General features: G+C 39.2%; 1 protein-coding gene across 1 annotated transcript; it reads right to left on the bottom strand.

The window, feature by feature from the left end:
- Positions 1-7,996: 7,996 nt before the first annotated feature.
- Positions 7,997-24,634, bottom strand: LOC133523872 (uncharacterized). The gene is made up of 3 exons (XM_061859625.1): positions 23,696-24,634; positions 17,946-18,102; positions 7,997-8,160 (listed from the first exon to the last, which is right to left on the bottom strand). The coding sequence occupies exons 1-3, from the start codon at positions 24,632-24,634 to the stop codon at positions 7,997-7,999; spliced, it is 1,260 nt and encodes a 419-aa protein (XP_061715609.1).
- Between the last annotated feature and the right edge of the window lie 930 nt (positions 24,635-25,564).

The raw sequence follows: 25,564 nt of genomic DNA, 5'->3' as shown, positions 1-25,564 counted from the left end.
CTAAACCCGCCCCCCCTCGTTGAGCTCTGGCAACCTTACTCACCGGCAGGAACACAACACTATGAGTAGGGTCTAGTGTTATTTGGCTGCGGTTTTCTGTAAGGTGGAGGGCTCTGCTCTTGATCTGAAATGACATCCACTGGCTGTGCCCTACCACACAAAGCGAGATGAAATTCACAATGCCCATACCTCTCTTTTGGACGTAGTTTAAGGACGTACCCGGGTCCAAAAATTACATAAAGTGGAACAAGAAAGCAAGAATTGTATCGAATCTGAGTTAACAGTTTATAAGGCATAAGGGTGTCAGAAATTACACGAAATTGAACCATATTACTTTGAAACAAAGTTTTAAATTTTTTGGTAAATATATTCCATCCGGCTTATAAAGGCATAACGGATGGATGACTGATCATACCACAAGTTGACACAATATATCTTCGAGGTGTACGCATTAGCCCCAGGGCAAACACTACTTTATTTTTATGAAATAACTTACTGTAAGACCCCCTCCCCCAACCCCCATGTCTTATCCACAAATGACTTACATAAATACGTTTTAAAAATAACGACTTAATCGAACATCGAAAATAAGTCAACTTTATCTTATAAGATAATGATTACAGACAAAAAGACGGACAACAGACAGCTGTTACTAAAAAAATCTCTAAAATAAACCTTATCGATTTTACTAATAAGGTCCAATTCAGCATACCACGAACGCACAAATGTCGGATAGCTACTCTATGTTTACCGTGACATATTCGTCAATAAACTAGGCTCCACCTTCACTGTTAAATCATTGCCATACTCGACTATAATGACTTTAAACACCAACTTAAAGCTTAACGATCGCTGACAAAATACATAGTATAAGTAGAAGCCAGTATTTTGTCTAAAGTGCCATTTAGATTGTTCAAAAACTTTCATGCAATCACTACACTTTATAAAACAAAGCCCCCCCGCTGCGTCTGTTCGTCTGTATGTATTTTTCTTCTTGAGGAATGTTTAAGTATACAATTTGTTAAGGTTTTCGATATTCGATAAATTGCTAACTACAGTGTTGAAATGAATTAAGTCCATTGACCAAATACCGCAATGTCATAAAAATTGTATGCACGTTCACCGTCTAAATGGGGCTTTCGGTAGAACAATATCGCCAAAGTGGACACTTGATGTGTAAACAATTGGGTGTGTGTTTCTAATAACTTTATTGGTCGTTTTGTCTCAAGAACCTTATCTCCATTTTTTATAACGTTATTCAAAAAGATAATTGTAGTCAAGAAAATTAAGTAGATAAGACTGATCTAAGTGGACTAAAATGAAGGAGACTGAAATTATTAAATTCAAATCACACATCTATGACTGAAAAGTTTGAATCTCGGCTAGGGAATTTATTAAATGATTGTCACGGTGTATTTTATAAAATATAAGATTTTGCTAGTGGCATGGACATACGATTGAAATTCGGGCCCAACATCCGACAAGTGGGAACGGGCCAGTGTTAAATTAAAACATGAACTTAGAATTTGAATGGCGGTTTCGTGGGAGTTGGTTCCTATTTGCAGAATCACTTCTAGTTAATGTACTGTTCGTCACTTTCCCTGTGTCCCAGCATCCCGATTGATATGTTACCAGCTTAACGAGTCAAGTGAATGGGAATCATTAATTTACTCTTATAAATGAGCGCCCGAGAAACTGTGCGTTTAGTGAGCTGTAAATCTTTTTAAAACACGTGTTATGTGTGAGTAACGAATGTACTGATGTATGTGTGTACAAACAAGGTTTCTGCTTTACGTTCAACGAGGGTGCGGAGTGTTAGGGACGGCAACGCGCATGTAACTACTCTGGAGTTGCAGGCGTACATAGCCTTACCATCAGGCGGGCCGTATGCTTCTTTGCCAGTGGTGTAGTATGAAAAAAAGAAAGTTTTTCCTATCGCGACGCGAAATTTACTCTGTCTGTAAGTTACCTCTTCACGGTTAAAGTGCTGAACCGACTTAGATACAATTCAGTTTGTTTTTATCTCAAAAATATTAATTTTATGTGGATGAAATTCAACCCCACAAGGGAGTGAAAATGGGTCCTTAAAGCTTTTAACGCGGGCGAAATCACGACGATCCATGACGATCATAATCAAAATTACATCTTGTGGAAAAATAGGTAGATTATCATATCTACGGGGTGTTTATTTAGTCACCTGCAATAATTTTCGGGGTGACTATATAGGTCACACTCTGGGCAACTTTTACTATGGGACCAACCCCAAAATCGCGTAAAAAAAGGCTGTTTCATACATTTTGGCAGTCTGACCTTGACATTTTCTATAGGAGAGTAATTTTTTTTTTCACGATTTCGGGATTGGTTCCAAAATAAAAGTTGCTAAATATGATCTATAAATACCATTATGACCTATTCAGCTCGTAAATTATTGCAGGTGACTAATTAAACACTCTGTACTTTTACTAACGGCCAGTTACTTGTGTCAATAAATAGTATGTATCTACATTGCAATAAAAAAAATTGCAAGCACTATGACAATTATCAAAAAATAAAAAACCCGTTGAAAAAACCATTACAAAGTTCAGACTCAAACGATCCGACAGCACTCATAAATTTCAAAAGGAAACCCTAAAGTGACTCGTAAAAACCTTTAGGTATGCTCGAGACAGCCAATCTCACGAAATCCACATTTACTAGAAACTATTACAAAACAACGTAACTAGATCCACAAACAAGTAAATATGAACTTTAAATGAAACATTTAAAGTTGGTTTTCGTTTGTGCTTAGCTGGCGGTTATTACGTTTCGCAACTCGAGTGCTGTGATTTATAAGAATTTCATAGGTATGTGTAAGGAAACATGTGGGGAAGTCACGTATGGGCGGGAACGGGAAAAATCGCGATTTTCCGCGAAACTACTATTGGAGAATGTATGGGGACATTAGAGATATCGGTTTAGGGGAAAGGGGGCTTAAGGCTGAGTGTATCAAATCATCTGGCTCGGTTTGACATGTTTTACTATTCGTAAAGATACCTCAGAGCACCTCAACAAGATGGAGCGTATAACACAACTCGCGGTTACTACACATAGGTACAAATTATACAAGGTGTTTATTTAGTTACCTGCAAAAAATTACGGGGTGCCTATATAGGTCATATTAAGCAACTTTTACTATGGGACCAACCCCAAAATCGGGAAAAAAATTGGCCGTTTCATATATTTTTACTGTCTGACCTTGACATTTTATATGGGAGATTTTTTTCGATATTTCGGGATTGGTTGATAGTAAAATTGGCTCAATATGACCTATATATAATATTCCACCCGTAAATTATTGCCAGTGACTAAATAAATAACCCATATGCTCCTGGACTAATTTAGTATGGGATGGGCGTCGAAAGCTTATTTACCTATACTGCAGTGGTGTCCACATTGCGACCTTTAGGTACTTACCCTTGTAAATCTAAAAGTTCCATAAACATTTTCTTTCAGGGGTAAAAATGGACTAAAATTGTAGTATAAAATAGTGAAGCAGGTGGGTAACTCAGCACTTCATGCGTTCTCCTTAAATGCTTTAATGCGGTGTCTTAAGTCCTTAAATGGCGGCCATACTTTGTATTTAAATAAAAGTGAAAAAACTATTTGTACATTTTCAGGTAGTTATAACATTTATTGGTTAACCAACCAAATACAAAACTGCGTGGATCTGTCACTGAACGACCCCAATGATTTAACCTACATTATTTGATCAAGTAATGTTTTCATCTACCGTCAACTGGCTTAAGGAGCCATTTGAGGGTAGATTTTATTTAAATACCTAAAGATACAGAGTATAGGGACACCTACTATTTTAATACTTCTGATTTTTGGCCTAATGACTTTCCATGGCTTGGTATAAAAGTTATAATATAATATTAGAAGGCGATAATCTGAAACTCCACTTCTTAGAAATCCCCACAAAATGATAAAATTGTTAACTAGCTTGAGACGTCATTCAGTTTCTCTCAGATTTTATTTTGCTTTAAGAGGATACGGGGGCTGAGAGATCTGCGAGATCTCGTTAACGAAAGCGGCTACTAAAACTAGTGCGTAAAGGACAGCGCCAGGTTAGGCGAAAAATTCTGCGTAAAAATCTCAAACAACGATGTTTCGTACTCCACTGTTTCCTCCTCCAAAACTTAACCAAATGTAACGAAATTTTGAGATCTAAATGGTAATATAATTATCTATGTCGGACTGTGCTTTTTAGGCTAATTGATGTCAGTTTTGAATACCACGCTTCTCTTTGCGGCATAGTAAATTGGGCCGTTTTTGCGATTATTTGAAGTGCACTAGCGCCATAACGAAAATATCAAATAGCAGAACAGTCCAACACACATAATAATAATAATTTGTGTTGAAAAAATCATTGCTCTAGCTTCAAAAACCACGGAGGAAACAATCGAGTACGTTTGCATGGAGAAATGACCACTCCTGTTGCCTCTTAAAGAAACGTCTTCTGACATTTTCGATATATTTATTATTATGGACAAACTCACAATTTTTAATGACTGTACAAAGTACTAGTATACTATATTATATAAGAGCGGAACGAGCTATTAAAACTAATTAAAAGTTATAAAATCAGAACCGTGTTTACAAGTTCCCGTAGTTGTTACTTTGTACTCAACTTAAGTACTTAATTACCTAGTGCTCGGTAAAATTACGTTATTTTACAAGGATTTCTACTTAAACTTTAGCTACAAGATTATGTATCGCGTTTTAAATACAAAATACTAAAGTAGGTCACAAACTTCTTAGCAAATATTACACTATCTACTCTTAGAAATCTAGTATCTATGTTTAGTATATTTGAACAAATTTAAATTAAACAATAATGCAGATTAAATTGAAGTCTGCTTAAAATTTCCTTTAGTGATTTATTAAAAGATTTTTTTTTGTCAATTTTCTCTCCTAAAAACTTATAATACAGCAAAAATTAAGCCTTTGCTTTTGACGTCAGAAACTTGAATTTAACAAGATGGTTTTGGAACTTTTAACATATAAAAGAACACCACCGTTATTAAATTATGGTGAGTTTGGTTTTTCAATTGATGATAACTTCATACAAGGACAATTATATCTTTTATTTATTTATTTATTTATTTATTTTTATTTATTTATTTCCTTTATTGCAAACCATGGTACATATGTTGTTACAAAAGATTAGAGTATCACATGGACCCGGACAGGGTATAGCAAGTATATACTTAAAAATTATTCTTAAAGCTAGTTCTTAAAACAAATGTAATGGGGTGATAACAATTCTTACATTATAAGTACTTATCCTCCAGGAACTCTGCAACAGCATAGTAGGCTTTCTGAATTAATAGCCTTTTTAATTTTGTAGTAAATAAGTTATTAGTTGTGGTATTTCGTACATTAATTGGTATTTGGTTATATATTAATATTGAGCTGTAATATGGGCCTTTTTTGTAGATATTTAGTATCGGTTCTGGAGGGATGAGTTTATCATTCCGACGTACGCTATTATAAAATTTAAATAAATGAAGGTTGTTCCTGACAAATCTGGAAGTCAGAATATAAACTTTAAATTACTGGTTCTTTGTAGCCACTTTCATCGCACTTAACTATTCAAATGACATACCTATTGTTTTATTAGTTGTGTGAATATTTGACTGAATATTTTAATGCTAAAAATATCAAAACAGAAAAGGTCCTACGTCAATGACAATTTAAAAATTAGCATATAAAAAACCTTCAATCAAAGCCTACACCTACACTTCATACATACTTTTTCCTACGAATAATTATATTATATTATTATAACGAGCCTATTGTGTCCCACTGCTGGGCAAAGGCCTCACCCCTCTTCTTCCACTCATCCCGGTTTTGAGCTACGACCGGCCAGTCCCTCAAAAAGGAGTCTAAGTTATCCCGCCGACGAGGTCTGCCAGATCCCCCGGTTTGACTCGTGGGGCACCCAATCCGTGGTTATCTTGGCCCACAAGTCATTCGGCATGCGGCAGACATGCCCAGCCCAGTCCCACTTTAACTTGGCTGCTTTTCGGATAAGTTTAACAAATATATACTTAATAAAAAAACGTTTCTCACGTCCGTCCGTCACGTCGTCCTATTTCTAAAAACTTCAAACATGAAAATCAGCAATTACTTTTCCTGTGATTTATTACAAACCTCTTAAATGCTGAAGTGATTTTATTTTCAATACTTTCATATTTTCATACGCTGGGTGACATATCACGTTTAATCATAATCTCATATCCTGATAATCTAATTTGAACTTTAAGCTATATTTTTTAAGGTTGATTTAGATTTGGCAGCGCTAACAATCCCTGCTTTAAGATTCCATACGATTTCACCCAGTAATGATTTGCCTCGTAATGAGGGAGACGAAAGTAATAGGTATTCTGAGGAAACCATGCGGATATAAAAACGCTGGATGTTGTGTTATTGTATTTTTTTTTACAAAACTTACAATTGATTGATATTTAGAATTGCCATTTTAAAATAACAGATCAATCTGTGTTAAACCTCAATTATTTAATACGTACATTTTACAGTACAATAAAAAGTGACATACAATTGGAAAAAAATACACACAAAACAATAATATATAATCTACGAGTACAGTGCTAAATGAACTATCTTATTCTATAAGACCTCCGCGAGCTGCACCGGATGCAAAGGTGCCCATCACACTTGCCGCGTTACCGCGCTGGACAGCGATGGCCAACCTCTGCACCAGGTACGAACCCGCGCGGGCATCAGAGGTCTTCTCTAGATCTGTGTTAGAGTTCAGTATCAGACTTAGTACGTTCATCGGGGTTAAGTAAATCTTGTAAAGAAACAAAGAAGGGGTTGTTCACAAATTACGTCAAACGAATTTCATGATTTTTGTACCCCTCCCCCTATTTGTCATACGTAGTGGTCACGTTTACAGGTGCCGTCACCATGTTTGTGACTCCGCCTTCCCCTCGTCACAACGTTTCTCAAGTTTATAAGCATTCAGACATCCCCGGAGTTACCAGAGTCGGTATCGCCCTGACGAGCGGGTAGAAAAATTTGCCAGTTTAAATTTAACTCTGCCACATTGCCAAAGAGTCAAAAATGTATTGGGGCCTATGTACTACGTGTAGGACGCTGGTCATCAGGAGGGTATAGGCTTACGGTACTTAGTACAGTTCTATTATCTGTAGCTACGTTTTGCGTTTGCAATGAGTAAGGCTATATGCTTATTTTCTACCGACATAAAATATATAGGTATGTTTACAGCCCCTAAAGGATATTTAGAGTTGCCATACGTCCTGTATATACGGGGCTATCATCGTACTTAAGTATCGCGTTCCGTATTTTTACCCGTCCCGTTTTTGTCCCGCTGTAGAATATGTATATAAATGGTCTCAATCATGTCTATTTAACCACATTCTTTCGGTACCTATGTGAGTTATTTCCATTACTACCCCATTGTCCCGTATCTGTTCCGAATAATTATGGTAACCCTAAGGATATTTCACAAAAAAACCCACTATCTTATTAAAAACTTGTAAACAAGTCTCTTCCAGCACACTTTACATGCGTAGAGGAAAATATTCGTCCTTCCGGAGTTTATTATTGCTGTTATTGCTTCTATACGTCAAACGGAGTTCTCGTAATATCCCCGGGCACATATTACCCGCTTTAGCAGATTAACAGACGTATATATGTATACCAAACCAATATCCATAGGGCTGTGGAATAACATCGATGGTCTATTCTCAACTTTCTCAAGTCGTTCGACGTCGAAATGGTCATTAAATTCTACTAATGTTATAGGTGCTCGTTCGTATTTATTGTCCGAGCGTCAGCGAAGGTTTCTTTTTCAGCTTGGACAAAAATGCCGCATTTTTCAAACTAGTGTAGTGAAATTTTGTGAGCAGGTTCAAGAATAAAATCGTTTTCGTTTTTTTAATGGCGGAGCCATGAGGGCGTTCGTGGCCTACAGCCCATTGCGCAGCTGTACTGGGGATGGGCCGGCCATATCTGTCGCAGGGATGATGGCCAATGGGGCCAGCGAGTAATGTTCTGGAAACTGGAAAGCCGAGGTGATGGAAAACCACGAGCCAGATGGTCGGACGTTATTAGAAAGACGGCAGGGCCGATCTGGCATAGAACCGCCGCATAGAGAACAATATGGAAATCCATGAAAGAAGCATATGTTCAGCAGTGGACGCGAATATGCTGAGAAGGAAGGAGGAGGAGGAATGAGCTAGCCTCATAGAACCACTGAGTTTAAAATTGTATGAGGAAGAATGAGTGTGTTTGCTAGAGAAACCGTAACGAGGAATTTGAACTAAAGGCGTCCTGATTCTTTGAATACGACAAAGGTTAGCTTTTATCCCGGCGGAATTCATTTATTTTATTTGATTCGCTAGTTTGCATCGTTATAGCTTTGTATTTTAAAATTTCATCAAATACAACCATCATATCCGTTGTGGCCTGTAATCTTTCATAATTTAAAATATGGACCATAGTCAGTTTTTCGCACACTTTGCTCCTTTTTTGGTGTTTTTACCTATTTCATAGTTCCATCAAGATGAAGATAAGTTATTTTTCAAGTAGGCATATTACAATGCGCTTATGAACGTCAAATAAAGCTACGCCGGGTCTAACCCCACACCTCTGACCTGAGAAGATTTAAATTCCTCCTAAATTGTAGGAGAGTATCCCAATATGGGACCGGCAAGAAACTCGGCGGGTCACATTTATTTAATACATTACATCTTATAACTAACATGTAATAAATAAAAAATACAATTTAAATGTATATAGAATAAAACAAGCACAAAATTACATACACTAGGTAAGGTACTTTCTTATAGAAATTTGATGCACTAGATTGGTAATGCAGGACGTTATCAATGCCAAATATGCCTATCCATGATATACCTTAGAATGTAGTGAAATAGCACATAGTTCATATCTATCAGATATCTATCGAGTTTTAGAATTAACCCACAGACAGATCCTTTACTCAGGCGATTGATACGTCTCAGAAACGTCAATAGGCACCTAGGGCATCGTTTGCGCGTCGTTCGATGTTCACGTGAATTCTCATATACCAATACCTGCCATAGAAGATGTAGGTAGGTATACGAGTACTGTACGGATAATTTATTTATTTATTTAATCTTTATTGCACAAAAGAAAACCTTATAGTACAAAAGGCGGACCTAATGCCATGAGGCATTCTCTACCAGTCAACCTCTAGGCAAAGCAGAGAGATAATGTATTTACACTGTCTGTATATTATATAGTATCGTACATATTTTTAGGATTCCGTACCCAAAGGGTAAAACGGGACCCTATTACTAAGACTCCGCTGTCCGTCCGTCCGTCCGTCCGTCCGTCTGTCACCAGGCTGTATCTCATGAACCGTGATAGCTAGACAGTTGAAATTTTCACAGATGATGTATTTCTGTTGCCGCTATAACAACAAATATTAAAAAGTACGGAACCCTCGGTGGGCGAGTCCTACTCGCATTTGTCCGATTTTTTTTTAAATATACATGTATATTATATCTGCATCATAACTAATTTATATGTCCCACTATAATATTGGGCTCTCTCAGTCCTCTCACAATAGGATTTGGACACTTAGGCAGTAGGTAATCCCCACGCCATGCGCCAGCACAATTTTCGCGGGTGTATAGTTTTTTCGCGATTATTACTTTCATCGAAAAGCAACTTCTATTAATGATAATAAGCTAAACTTATAAACTTATTGATCTCAGCCGGGGTTTGACCTAATTAGTCTCTGGTAACCTACATAATTAATTTCAAAAGTTAACCAGTAGCAATTTAAAAATAATCTATAACGTTGTATAACCTCAAAGTCCCTCTAGCTCAGTCTAAACACTCAACAACTCAACTCCCGACTTGTCCCGCTAATAAGGCATGACAAAACACATTAAGGTACGACCAACTAAGCCTCCGCTCGTCATCTAAGCCTACACAACAAGTTTCGTCATCAAAAAACCGGGGGCAACTTTCATCTCATTATTGTTAACAACAGTCGCATTGCTTAAAAGCAGTATTGTCACAAAGGCGGTTACATTTTTCATAAAATACTTGTCGAAAGCCCACACTGCTGAGACGCCCGCGGGCTCGACGTAACGAGTACCCATGTATGGAATGGAGACTCTTCACACGACAGGCACTCGACTCTATTTCCCCTCTCACTCCAACGCACAAACTAGACAGGGACATAGACCGAGTCTCCGTCATATTTTTCCCTTTACCACCCTCGCCATCTCGAGCGTTCTTTTACATAAAAGAGGTTCTTGAGAAAATAATAACGCCGCTGCTCAAAGGGCACCAACTTTCGCCGGCCGAACCTTTGATTTTCAAGTTCGCAAAGAATTTCACCACAAAGAAAACGTTGTTTAATACAAGGATTTAATTTGTAAGTTTACTTTTGCGCTTCATCGAATTGCTAAAGATTTAACGGGCGATGTAACGGTGCTTCGAGCGGCTTAAAGCAAATTGGTTGTAGTACCTAGTTTATAAATTACGCGTCTGCATGCAATCCTATTGCTACCGCGACTCGTTTGTTACACCGCTTCATTTCACAGCAAAAATCCTAATACTTTCATCCAAACTTTGAACGTTCAAATGGAAAGTTAAAACGTTAATTCTCCGTGAAGCTTACATATCTCTCATAGCTTCCTCAGAGTTCTTTTAGGTTTTATGACGACAAATGACAAAAATACTCAGCGTTTCATTGTGAAACTTGGGAACGGCTGCGAGAATTTTTGTACACCCTCGACGCTTCCCTATACGTGTGTACAAGGGCAAAGTTATTTGCCTTCGCTTCTCTTCCGTCCATTTGCCCCACCCGCCTCCCCAGGCTTCCGGTTTCCATATTCCGCCTACCACCCGTCGCGTTAACTCCTCCAAGCAATTTTCTACTGTAACCCAACGCATTTAAACTTACTTTCGCAGACTCTTTTAACTACATTTTTTTCTTTTACTAAGAGTAACGTGACATTTTCTGCGAATGAAAGAATTGGAACTTTGCGTCCAGCAGAGCACATTTGAGTTTGGAGTAGATTTCGGCGGGCGGATAGGTCGGCGCGTGGTACTGTACGAAAAACATATTTTTCAGATAACGACAATGAGAAAAGAAAATATTCAGATGAAAATTCCCTGATACGGCTGGCGCGGCCGGGTGGAAGATATTAAGGGGCGTGCTACTTAACGATATTTTTCGACATGCTTTGCTTTTATTGCTAACTCACGGCTGATATCGGATACCCGTTTGTCGTATATCATACCGTAACTCACTGCATTAAAAACGTATCAGTTGTGAATTTTCCAGACAAAGAATTATCATGGGATGTTTCTGATTCGAATGTTCTTTTGAACTATCCGCATCGGGATGAACGGAATATTCAAACGCGAGAATATCTTCGCATTTCGAACGCTATGGATTTTATCAGCGAATACCGGCCTTTATAACTTTTAGTTAATTGATAGTTTACAGTTAATTTTTATATTATAGGACATTATAGGACATTATTACACAAATTGACTAAGTCCCACAGTAAGCTCAATAAGGCTTGTGTTGAGGGTACTTAGACAACGATATATATAATATATAAATATTTATAAATACTTAAATATATAGAAAACACCCATGACTCAGGAACAAATACCCATGCTCATCATACGACTAAATGCCCTTATCAGGATTTGAACCCGGGACCATCGGCTTCATAGGCAGGGTCACTACCCACGAGGCCAGACCGGTCGTCATAATTAGATTAATTTGATGAATGTGTTAATTTGATTGATGCAGTTAATTTGATTAATCATCATGCATCATGTTACTAAAAGGTTATCATATTCAGCATGTTATCGTTTAATACGACCACGATAAAACAAAGCGAAGCGAAAAATTTGTAGACATACAAGTGTACACAAAAACAGTGAAGCAACTTATATTTCAGTTTCAAGTGTTTTTGCCGCGTTAAGCTCTGGTTTCCTAGGATAGCGGTGCCTTCATATAGCGGCCGTAATTACATCGGTGATTGACGTCACTAGAACGTAGTCTATTTAAACAAAATGGCGCGGTTTCCTAGAGGGCGGTGATTGAAGGAACATTCTTTTTGCGTCCGTAATATTACGGCCGCTATATGACGGCAACGCTATCCTAGGAAACCAGAGCTTTATGTGGAGAATGGGTTACATATTTAGCTAAGATTGCTACGTTAGTAGTCTCACCAAACACTACCTTTTCAGGCGTAATACATACATTTCAGGATGACACACACAATCACATTATATAATATCGATTTGAAATAATTTAATTTAATTCTATAGCTAACATACATAAACTTAAGTAACAATAAAATTAAGTAAAGTTAAATTATATTAAACATTAAGTGTCATTTAGGAAATCTTTTATACAATAATAATATTTATCACTTATCACTTACTAACTTCTGCCCACAATTTATCATGCGTAGCATGATGACGATTGATAAAAACTATATCCTTCCTTGGGCCTCAAATTATAAGCATACAACACTTCGTCTAAACTAGTTGCGAAGTTTAAGAGTGAAGAAGTGACAGACAGACAGGTGGACTTACTTCCGCATTGATATCGCGTAGGTTATAATAATGCCTTCTTTCCCGGCCTCTGTCATAACACGCAATTCGGACCTGAAAAAATTTTCGAGAACAATTTCCCTGAGGGATATTAAGTAACACGATATTAGCATCCCTCGATTAGAGAGAGACGGAGCGATGGATTAAGCGGTTAATTGGAAAGGGACGGAGGCGAGGGGGCAATCTCGTCTAAAGGACATTGGCCTCTGGGGCACGCGACCGTTGATTCCGACTCCTTTTTAATTCTTTTTATTAATTATAGGAGGACTGAGAAGTATTGATACTTGTGAAGCAATTTAGTATTGTTCAAAAATCAAGAAATTATTCTGTAAGTAGGCCCAACACAGCATTTACTGTAACATCATAATTATAGAGACGTGCAAAATACATAGCAACATTTATAAATACAATAGCCAATACCTGGGTAAACATCGCACACATTATAATAATCTTAAAATAAATACTTACTACAGTATAACAGTCTATAGGGTTAATAATATTTAATACAAGTGTGTGAAGCACACTCTTATTCCTGACTATACTTCTAATATATATGTCTATCAAGTACATCTCGAGACCTTTCTAATGAGCCTAAATTCGATGTGTCTATCTTTTTCCATCGAGGAGTTCTCTTTGCTACCTTCCCATCAGATCAGCTCCATATTAGCACATTATTGCAATGTCATCGGAATTACGGAAGTACTCTAAATTTTAACTGGATCAGATATCAAGATTTGATTCAAATATACAAAGAAACAAAATACACAGTGAAGCTAAATAACAGTGTGTAAAAATTTATAATACTTTGGTTTTTACGACACATTATGTCTTGCAAGTACCAACTCCTCCCGCGCCAACTCCAAATCTTAAACGCCCTCATTAAGCTTCTTCCATTTAAAGTGTTCAATATAAACTTGGCAATGAAGGGGCCGATTTGGGTCAGGCTTTGACTTAATTTTTTACAAGGTCGGTATAATCAATACAGGGGGCGTAATTAGATTTTTGGGGTATCGATTTTGGGGTAGGTCGCGACGGTGAGGTAATTATGGACGTGACGATGAATTTGAATTTGTTTTATAATGGTTTGTATTCGGTTGGTAATTTAAAGGCGAATGGGCGAATGATGAGTGAATGGAATTGCACACACAGATAGGAAGGGAGACTGTGATTCTAAATTGAAGATGACGCATTGTATAAGTATATTATGGCATAAGGTATCTTGATTTATCTCAGTAATTACAAAGCCTTTAACGTGTACGTAACGTAACTTAAGAGGAAAGAACAGTTTTACAATCCTAACTGAACGTCCGTACATTTTTGGTGAAATTTCCATTTCGGAAGAAAACGGTTTCCACTAACTAAATCTTGACAAATCACTTTGATTTTGATGTCGATCGCTTCAGCACAATATATTCTAGGCTTATAGGTTTCGCTTTAAAAAAAAACCGGCCAAGTGCGAGTCGGGATCGCGCACCGAGGGTTCCGTACAAACCTGTAGGTATATATTATTATATGATGTAACAAAAAATTTACGCAATTTTTCCGCAAAATTTACGCAATCTGTGTTATGAGACGTTCCTTCGTACCAAATTTCAAGATTCTGAGTTCACGGGGAGTTACCCTGTAGGTTTTGATTCCCTTGCGAGTGTCGAAAATTTGCGGAAATTTGCGGCATAAACGGCTGTATCTTTTGATTGCGTTGGCTTAGAAGGTTGATTTTTCACAGCTCCAAGGGACAGTAGACCTGAGTATTTGATATACTCGTAAATTCCAGCTTGATACCTCCACGCCTTCCTGAGAAAAAGGGTCTTGACAGACAGACAGACGGACGGACGGACGGACTACAAAGTAATCCTATAATGGTTCCGTTTTTTCCTTTCGAGGTACGGAACCCTAAAAAGTACATAGTTTTTATAAAACAAACTTATAGCATGTGATCAAACTTGTTCGAACTATCGGTAGGACTATTATAGGTAGTTATTCTGTGATCGAATTAAGCCGTTTTATAAAAACTATGTATTTTTTATATAAAACGAAACCTATAAAATATTCTGCTGAAGCGGTCGATATCAAAATCAAAGTGATTTGTTAAGATTTAGTTAATGAAAACCCTTTTCTCCCAAAATGGAAATTTCATAGAAAAAGTACCGTTATTTCGTTAGGATCGCAACGAGGATCCATTTGGTAAAACTGAAATAAAAATGACAGAATTATTCGGACTAATCTCGGAACAAACAGTCATCTTGGCTACTCAAATTGTCATAAAAGATCTAAACGATGAAGTTAACAAACCCACAAAAGGAGGAGCATTTATTGACTCTGGCACTCCTAATTTCGGCTCCACTCGTCACCCAAACGGCGGCAAAAGTCATTGACACATTGACCATACGTCAACCTTATTATAATCATAATAAAGTCTACAATAGGTAAGACAGTTGCAGACTGTACTGACAGCGATGACAAAAAGCTAAAGTACAATCATTGACCATTTGTAAATCTTATTTCAAAGATATAAGGTATATAATGGGTCAGTTAGTTGCATAGATGTTAGTACAATAGAAGGTATATACGAGTACTTGCTTGTATAATATTTGCTTGGAAAGCGGAATGTAGTAGCTGAGCGGTGGGTAAATATTGGGGAAACGGTCAATACTCTCTACTGACAACAAATTAGATAATTTTAGATGAGTTGAGATAAATTCAAAGGTGTATGTGAAGTCCCCAATCCGCATTGGGCTAGCGTGGGGACTATAGCCCGAGCCCTCTCGCATGAGAGGAGGCCTGTGCCCAGCAGTGGGACGTATATAGGCTGAATTATTATTATTATTCTCCTTTATTTCTCTTCCTTCTTAGGTTACGTTTTTTACAATATGGATATAAAAGTAAAATATAAAAATACATCAAAAAATACTATACAAAACACATATAAACACATTGTAAAAAACTTAACCTAGTGTGCCGCCAGCAGCGGGGCAGGGCCCAAGCTGCCGGTGGTCAGGGCTGCAGAGAGAGGAACCGCCGCACTATCCGCGCCGTGTCCAAGATCACCGCCTTCTGCATCTGACCCTTGATCCAACCACCTAGCGAGAGTCTCTCAAGGTGTTGGTCGAGACTCTTCGCTATGAGACCGTTCGCTGAAACGACTATTGGGACAATGATCGTCGAATCAACATCCCACATGGCGGTTATCTCATGAGCCAAGTCTAGGTATTTGCTGGACTTGTCCTTCTCGGCTTTCACGAGATTCTCATCATGGGGGATGGTGATATCGACGAGCACGGCCCGGCGTTGCGATCGATCTATTATCACGATGTCAGGCTTATTGGCTACAATAGTCCTGTCAGTGATAATAGATCGATCCCAATAGAGCGTGGCACGACTATTTTCGAGAACTGGCGCAGGTGAGTACTTGTAGTACGGTACTTCGCGGTCCACAAGGCGGTATAGAAGAGCAAGCTGCTGGTGAATAATTCTGGCTACGAGATTATGTCTGTGTAAGTACTCGCGGTTAGCAAGATGAGAACAACCGGAAATGATATGCCTGAGTGACTCTCCGGGACGGCGGCATGCCCGACAAATGTCGACCGTACCGTCCTTCAGGATATATTTCCGATAGTTGTTCGTCATCATAACTTCGTCCGCAATTGCACAGACAAAACCCTCGGTTTCTCCAAAGAGGTCCCCGAATCGTAACCAGTTCACCGACGCGAGCAGGTCCACGTCAGGTCCCGTGAGGGCCTTGTAGAACCGCCCGTGTAGCACCTTACTCTCCCATGCCGCCTTGCGATCCGCAGTACTTAGTACCACAGGTTTGCGCCAGTTCTCGTTTGCCAAGGAGAGCGGCGTAAGGTTCCTGTCTACTGCCACCACGTCACGATGCATCCCACACTCGTTGTTAAGGAAATAATTCCTGAGATTGCACACCTCGCGGTTGTGGAGATCTTTGGCGTTTAGGAAGCCTCGACCTCCACACTTCCGTGGGATGTACAATCTCATAACAGACGAGCGTGGGTGTAGCATACGGTATGTGGTGAGCTGTAGTCGGACCCTCCGATCCAGGGCGTCCAGCTCGGTCTGAGTCCACCTTAGTATGCCAAAGGAGTATGTGAGTAGGGGCATTACCCAGGCGTTGAAGGCGCGCACTTTGTTGCCTCCTGACAAAAGACTGTTAAGGACTTTTGTGAGCCGACTGAAAAAGCGCTCCTTCACCGACTGTCTAATACCCTCGTCCTCAATACCCAACGACTGTGACATACCAAGGTATTTGTAGGTTTCTGATTCAGAGATAGATCTGAAAGACATTGTCTCAGAAAGTTGTAAATTTGTTGAATTTACAACCTTCCCCCGCTGTACATGCATAACCGCACATTTATCGACACCAAACTCCATGTTGATGGCACTACTGAAGACTTCGGTGGTTTTCAGTAGCTCCAACAAATCTTGGCTATTTGGTGCAAATAATTTGAGGTCATCCATGTAAAGAAGGTGAGAAATTACTTCACCCTCTCTCCGAAGCCGGCAACCTAGTCCCAAATCCTTCAGCAGGGTGCTGAGGGGATTCAGAGCTAGGCAGAACCACAGAGGACTCAGACTATCACCCTGGAATATTCCTCGCTCAATCCTTATAAAATCCTGCGGGCCAGGGCGGTCATCCTCGCCTCCTGGTTGACGAAGGACTGTGGTCCACTGCCTCATACACGCGCTTAGAAAGGCTCTCAAAGCTGTATTAACTTTATACAGCTCTAAGACCCTCCCCAGCCATGAGTGAGGCACCGAATCATAGGCCTTCTTATAGTCAATCCAAGCGGCGGAAAAGGCCCCCCTGTTCCGTCGGATTTGTTGGCAAATAGTCATGTCTATGAGGAGGAGCTCTTTAGTACCACGGGACCCAACCCTACATCCATTTTGAGCAGTGGCCAAAATGTTATTAGCGACAATATGCGCGTTGATTTTTGATCTCAAAATGGATGTAAGGAGCTTGTAAAGTGTAGGCAAGCACGTGATGGGTCTGTAGTTCTTCGCTTCCGTGGTACTACCGGACTTATAGAGCAGGAAGGTGACACCAGTTGTTAAGGAAGGTGGGAGAGAACCAAGCTCGAGGGCTTGTTGAAATTGTGCTGCCAAGCGCGAGTGCGAGCATCGAAACCATTTTAGCCAGAAGTTGTGCAATCCATCCGGCCCAGGGCTTTTCCAATTCTGGGCCGTGCGGATGGCACAACTTACGTCATCGGGGCTGATGGTGACTGCCCCCATAGGTTCGATGGACTCGCACTCACGCTCGACAACACTCATCCAACTCCCCTCGGTGTGTCCGACAGGCACCGACCAGATGCTACGCCAGAAGTCAGTCATGGCAGTAGCATCCGGCGGCTGCGTGTCGGACGCACGAGGGTTGGTTTCCTCCCACTTCCGGTACACCTTCCTTTGGTCACTCTGAAAAAGACGATTCTGCTGGAATCGATCCACACGCTCTCTGTAGCGGCGAATACGGTTTGCCCATGCATAGACTTTCTGCTTTAGAAAGTCGATGCGCTCCGTGACATTGGCCATGTATTCGCGGGGCCTGATATTCGTCCCCGCGAACGCCTGGTTCACAAAGCGCATTACTCGAGGGCGATTGTTGCCCTCCCTGAAGCAGATCAGCTTTGCAATGAGAGTCCTAAACGAGCTGATACGACGCTCGATCCGCGCTTGCCATGCAGGGACACCTCCGACGGTCCTAGGTGCACGTTCAGCGTCCGGAAACTTGACTCGAGCAACACGGCACGCCGCGATGGCTCCGCAGTACATGATCGAGTGCGTATCATCTAAATCTTTACTAGTCCGTATGTATGGCTCTAGTAAAGCGTTTAGGGCTCCCACTAGCGCTAGATTGCGTCTATTCATAGGCAAACGTGGTAATCGTGGCCTAGAATTGGTTATTATTATTATTATTTGAGATAAAAAATATACAAGTTCTAGCTGAGAGGCCCACTGATTACCAGTTCGCCGGTCCGGACGATATCGGCCGTAACGGCTCGATTCGAAGAATAATTAAGACACGTTTAAGATCTTGGAAAGATCTTTAAAAGATCGATAGCTAAATGACATATCAAAATTGACGTTTATTTTGTTTCCGCTGTACAATAAGATCTATCTACGATATTTCTAACGTCAAAGTGAGATTGGTTGCCCGGATCGAGCTGCTTCTGTCAATTATACGACATACAAACGATATCTAAATGGGAACTTATCTAAACCAGAACTAATCGTTATCGTATTTCATTCTTCGAATCGGGCCGTTATTAGCAAAAGCTGACAATCGCGAAAAACTGACAGGCCGATATCGTCCGGCGAACTAGTAATCAGTGCGCCCCTTAAGATTTTATATATCCGTTGAGAGGGGGTTAAAGCAAAATTATAGTTTTTATATTAAATTTTTGCACGTTTTAATGGCGACAAGAGCCCAGCTCTTAACTTGAATGAATGAAAATGCCATGAAATAATTCACACGCACACACCAGACTACTTATATTTGCAATATACCAGACTATACTTATATTTGCTCTAACCAAAACCTTAAAAGTTTAAAGTTGGCTTGACAGAAAATAATATCTAATTTTCATTTATTTTCAATTGTATATCATTACTCTGCATACCATAGCAGTATAATTTTATAATAAATCTGATAAGCAAAATTTTCAACAGAAAAAAAAAGTTTAGAAAAAAAAAAGCTCAAGTTTCGCATAGCACGCCATGTCTTTTGTCCTCTTCTAATGTCCTTAACAACAGTATACAAAAAAATGATGACCCTCTATGATAGTAAATTAATTGAGTCTAAAATAACTTTATGGACGCAAAACTAGCGCCTACACTAGCATAAGCATTACTAGCACTAGCATTATATTACTTTGAATTAAACTTTATCGAAACCTGTTATATATATATATATATATATATATATTGTAGGATAGGTATATAATATGTTGACGAAGCGTGTTTTTGATGTTTTTTGCTTGTTTACGACAAAGCCTGCGTCGTGGATATTAGACATATGACTAATATTGAGACAGCTCGCCTTGTTTATGATACTAAGTTTTAATTAGATTTATTTAAATATTATAATACAATAATCTTCAAATGAATATACTAAAAGCTCAGCCACAAAACCTAAAAGCTAGATCTAAAAATAAATAATACTAGTCTTAAAATAAAATACTAAAAACTGTCCCCCTACGGCATGGTGCCGTAGCCATAGATGCTAGCAGCATTTCCTCGCTGTATCGCAAGACTAATTCTTTGAGCGAGGAAGCTGCCAGCTCTGCGGTCAGCGGTGACCTCTCTTATCCTTTTCTTTAGTTCCTTAAATAGGTTAAGGGCGCTTGTTTATTATAGTTATTTTCATAGTGTAATGTCATATGGTATTCTGGTTTGGGGCAAAGCAGCTGACTTACAGACCGGATCCTTTTGTTCGACATAATTATTGAAAGTCATATCTGAAACCGTTAACTTTTCAGGAATTTCTTTAGATAATCCTATAGATAGGTTAGGTTAGGTTTGTTCTATGGCAATTCTGAAAAGTTACGTGTTTCTGAGAAAAAACAAATTATGACTAACGAAAATGCAAACAAGCGATACATTATTACTTATAGCTTTATGGGAAACAATAGAGACCCCTTACATACTAATGTAAGGGTGTATCGCTTGTCTGCATTTTCGTTAGTCATAATTTGTTTTTTCTCAGAAACACGTAACTTTTCAGAATTGCCATAGAACAAACCTAACCTAACCTATCTATAGGGTTATCTAAAGAAATTCCCGAAAAGTTAACGGTTTCAGAGTTATGATCTATTTTTGTAAGACAAATATAGTTATTTGTCTTACAAAAATAGCCATTTGTTCTATAATTATATACCTTACGAGCACGTGAATCATTGAGAGAACTTTTCAAAGAAATTATTATTTTTCTATAGTTTCCCAATACATCTCTAATGTACGGATTTATTATTATTAATATAGTATATATGCATAGGTACTTATCTATTTTCTTTGTAATGTTAATTTGGCATTTTGACCTCTCAGTCTGTAATATGGATTTGATGATTTGATTTATTTTTTAGAAGCTATTTTTAAACTACGCCCACTTAATTATATCCAGCAATTTAGCAATACTTAGCAGCAATACGGTCATGGCCCCGCCGGAAGACCAGCGCTAGCCCAGCCAGGCTAGCACCATGCTGAGTCGGGACCATTTCGTCGCTTATATGTTATGTTTTGTTACTTGTTATTTTCTTCTTTTATTTTGCCACGAATAAACGCTCGACTCTATTAGCGTATGTCAGTGTCAAACTGGTGGCAGTCATAAAAAGCTTTATTGTCAATGCATAAATTCTTAATTGTGATTTACATGTCAGCATTCAAACCTCTCATTGGTCGGCCACAATAACAACGCCTCCAAAAGAACACCTATTACTTGTTTGCGAAGTAAGTCACACGGGCAAATATCACAAAATTAAACATTAGAGATCAAACAAGAATCTGACATAAGCGTAGTAATGGAATGGGAAAATATGTGGAAAGCATACGATGATGTCACTGTGCAAATACGAGCATTCGACTTTAATTTTGAAGAGCGCGTTACATAGCTAGTGAGTCGCCAGATAATTATATCCAAATATTACTTTGAACATGTTTATAGAGTTAAACTAAGATAAGTCTGCAGCGATTTTGACAGCACACGCAGTGAATGGGAAAAGGAACAGAGATAAAGAAAGAACAACTTGAATGTATAATCGTATTTAAAAGTTGGATGGGAATTGATGCTGCCTCGTTGCACAGAAATACTGCGAATAGAAAAGATTTCAGTAAGTACTATGACAACCAACCTCCGTAGAGTATATACTCAGGTACCTGAACACCTATTACGATCATCATCACCCATAATAACACGACATCATCCCAGTGTCACATAGTTAAATAGCAATATAAAATATCCCACATACCTTACGTATCCCCGCCCGTAAACTTCGCTATAAATCTTTTGTTGGCATGTTCAGATATAGTTGAAAGGTAGCTAAGTAAACGGAATATTAAATTAAAGTGTTTCAAAGCTGTTTTTCGTACTCCCCTGGCGCAGCGACCCAAAGTGTGTCTTGGCCTCAAACACGAATGCCCGCCACCGATCCCGGTCCTGTGAAGTTTCTCGCCAGTCTTCAACCTGGAGCTCGCGCACATCCGCGTCCACCAAGTGTACTCAAACCAAATTTAATTTTGGGTTTGCTCTTGATCAGATACGACAAAAAATCATGAATACTCATTGAAGCTTGTGCAAGATAAATGCTATTAACAAACATGAAACGTGCACTCCTAGTTGGCCTTAAATTTACTTTCGATTAATAATAAGTTTTTAGTCAAAAATTTAATTTTGGATATAAACTTTTATCACTGAATATTTTTCTTTCAACAGGCAACTAATAATCATCGAGATAATTCTAACAAACAGTGGCGGATACCACGTGGCAAATGTAGCAAATGCTACGGGCCCCGCGCTTTTGGGGGCGAGCGTCAGAATTTAGGGCCATTGTCGCCGTAAAAAAATACCTAAGCACACTACGTACGTCTCGGCGGGAATGGCAATTCGTGGATTCTTCTCATTGACGGACTCAGTTTCACTTCGTCTGACAAAATGAAAGCATTCCAAGGGCCCCTTGATAGAATTTGCGGCATGCTCCGCGCTGTGGCTTAATCTAGCACTGTTAATAAACTCAAACACAATTTTGTTGCGTCGTTTTATCAAGGAGTTACTATAGCCACCTCTCGTGTCCATCAGTAGATCAGCTCGATAGTATCATAAAAGTGCACTGCCACCCATCTAAAATATTTATGTGAAGTCTCAGTTCAAATGAATCATTATTCCCATTGGACACTTCCAATTTAATTCAGCTTGCAAGATTCAATTCAATTCAATTCAATGCATTTATTTGTCGAAAAGCAGGTAGTGTTACAAACAGGTGTTACATACAGATAATTAAGTGCTCCACTTTTGGCCATATTATGAGGCATACAAATATTTAACGTGAGTGGCGGTGTAGCTCATGAGATTCAATGTAGGTGTTTGTCATCATCAAAATAATAAATGTCAACTATTTACATACACATGCTTATCAATTAATGTAAAAATTCTAATTTTTAAATGTCAAATTAAGGTATATATTAAAATTATATAATTTAGATAATATATGTATCACAAAAACATGCATCAAAAAAGTTCGCTGTCATTTAAATATTCGTATAAGTCATAGTAGCACTTGGTTTTCAATAAAGTTTTTATCGTATTGCCCAACAAACAAAATATAGTTTGTATTAGACCCAACAAACAACATATAGTTCGTGTCATACATGATGACGCGAGATTTGTCAAATATAACCTTTAGAAACATGACCTTACGAGTCAAGGCACACGTATTTGTGAATGACACGTTCTATAGCAAACAGGGTAAGTAATATAATATTTAGTCAACAGTTCAGGTCATTATATATGTACGTTTACAGTATTAAAAATTGAATTTTATGGCTGTACATTTTTTAAATTTTTGGAACTAATGATATTATCACCACTTCTTGCCATATCATCAGCTATTAATAAACAAGTCGAATGTCAATCTAGCCCGGATATCTTCAAGTACGTGAGACGAAGAGTAAGTATAGTAACACTGTATCTAAAGCTAGTTTCATATTGCAACCGTTTCTATTACAATAGAAACATTTATAACTATGTATCGATTTTGCAGAAAATAATAAATAAATAAATAAATATTATAGGACATTATTACACAAATTGACTAAGTCCCACAGTAAGCTCAATAAGGCTTGTGTTGAGGGTACTTAGAGAACGACGTCCGTCCTTAAGTTCGTTTTCTATTAGTGAGTCTCTACCGAATGTGTTATATCGCAGTGCCGCGTACATGATACATTCTGCTAGTAGGTGAAAGCTAGTTTCCTCCTTACCACAGTGTGGACAGGAGGAGTCTCTATTTATTTTTATTACCTTGAGATGTCTGTTGAGAGTATTGTGACCAGTAATGATGCCTGTCAATATTCTCAGACTGCTCTTACCTAGTTTCAGAAGATACCTGGTTCTTTTGTGATCAATGCCCTTGACCATCATCTTAGACTGTCTGCAGCTAGTCTCTTCTTCCCATTCTCTCTGTGCTTCCATTTCTTTTACCTTTTCTATGACTCCCTTCGTGACATCCGCTGACATGGGCAGAGCCGGTTCCGGACCCATGTATTCCGTCTCCGCCCCTATCCTCGCCAACTCGTCTGCTCTCTCGTTACCTGTTACTCCTTGGTGCCCCGGCACCCATGCTACCGTGACACTTCTTTGTTTGCCTATCGAGTTTAGCTCTTCTCTACATTCTCTCACGAGAGCGGAGGTTACTGATATTTTCTTCAGTGCCTTCAGTGCTGCCTGGCTGTCGGTATATATTACAACAGCGCCCTCTTGCTTCACACTCTCTTTGATTATACGTGCACAGTGCGCTATTGCACATACCTCAGCTTGGAACACGCTAGCATATCTACCCAGTGGTATTGATACTGTTTCTCCCAGTTTAGGGATCACGATGCCCGCTCCTGCTAGTTTCGTTGAGCTTCTTCTCGAGCCATCCGTGAAGCAGATTGTCGTTGGGTGCCTGACTTCCACTTTCCAGTTGTCTCTCTCTCCTATATGTACCCTGTACTTCTTGTCGAATATCTCCTGCCTTTTTATAAGGTCGTTGTTGGCCATCAACATCTCAAATCTTGATAGTGCCTCTCTTTGTATCAGCGCGTGTCTCTTGTCCACGCAGCTTCCTCTCCATTCTTTACATGCTTTCATTCTGTACCACTGTTCTGTGGCTCTTTTCTCTACCTCAATCCAGAGTGGCTTCAAACCTAACATTACCTCCATTGCGTGTGTCGGGGTCGTTCTCATGGCCCCCGTCATCATTAGGCACGCTAATCTCTGTACTTTGGTTAGGTCTCTTTGGTATTCTTTGATATGGGCCCTATGCCACCATACCACGGCCCCATATAGCACCCTGGGTAGTATGACCGCCTTGTAGATCCAGTAGATCATTCCCGGCTTCAACCCCCAATTCTTCCCCACTGCCCTTTTACATTGATACAGTGTTCTTATGGCTTTTGCCGACTGTTCCTTGATGTGAGTTCTGTATCGTCACTACCCACTAGGCCAAACCGGTCGTCAAAACAGACAAGTTTTTTTAACAAAAAATTCATTTTTATACATGATTTTATCACTGATTGTACTTTTCTTTCAACAAGCATATAATACTCATCGAGACAATTCTAACCAACCTGCATTATTATTATTTTTTATTATACTTTTTATAGTCCTCCTCATCGTTTTCGATGACGGCGACCCCAAATAAACACATTATGGACGTTGTCTAGCGCCCTAATGTGGCTGGCCAGGCCGAATTTGCTCTTAAATACTCTATTGCACGCGTGACAATAAAGTTGGCCAGCTGCGTTGAACGTGTACACGTAGGAGGGCTTAGGTCTCTCTTTCCGTAACTGGCGTTTTATGTCTAGGCTAGTGAGGCGGCTATCTTCGAATGTTTTGACACCGTTATGGATGGTAGAACGCCAAGAAGACCTCCTTCCAGCAAGCTCCTCCCAACGCTCAGGGTCGATGGCGCAAGCGATGGATGAGATAGCGATTTCTGTAAGGTGGAGGTACTTCCCCAGTTGGGCTCTGCTCTAGATCTGGAATAACATCCGCTGTGCTGTGCCCTACCACACAAAGTGAGATGACATTCACAATGCCCATACCTACCTCTCTTTTGGACGTAGTTTAAGGAGGTACCCGGGTCGGGTATTTTAACACCTATAGCCACCTGTCTCCATCATCAGA

Source organism: Cydia pomonella, chromosome 12 (genome assembly GCF_033807575.1).
Source record: "Cydia pomonella isolate Wapato2018A chromosome 12, ilCydPomo1, whole genome shotgun sequence".
Taxonomy (NCBI): Eukaryota; Metazoa; Arthropoda; class Insecta; order Lepidoptera; family Tortricidae; genus Cydia; species Cydia pomonella.
The sequence above is the reverse complement of the archived record's forward strand: the minus strand, read 5'-3'. Positions and strand labels throughout refer to the sequence as shown.

What these genes read in the sequence shown, in the direction of transcription:
- LOC133523872 (XM_061859625.1), bottom strand. Translation starts at nt 24,634, where the DNA reads ATGACGGGGGCCATGAGAACGACCCCGACACACGCAATGGAGGTAATG. An exon ending in CTCTCAACAGACATCTCAAG is followed by an intron (nt 18,103 to 23,695) that starts GTAATAAAAATA and finishes CGTCTTTTTCAG; the next exon opens with AGTGACCAAAGGAAGGTGTA. An exon ending in TTGGATGAGTGTTGTCGAGC is followed by an intron (nt 8,161 to 17,945) that starts GTGAGTGCGAGT and finishes GTTCTATGCCAG; the next exon opens with ATCGGCCCTGCCGTCTTTCT.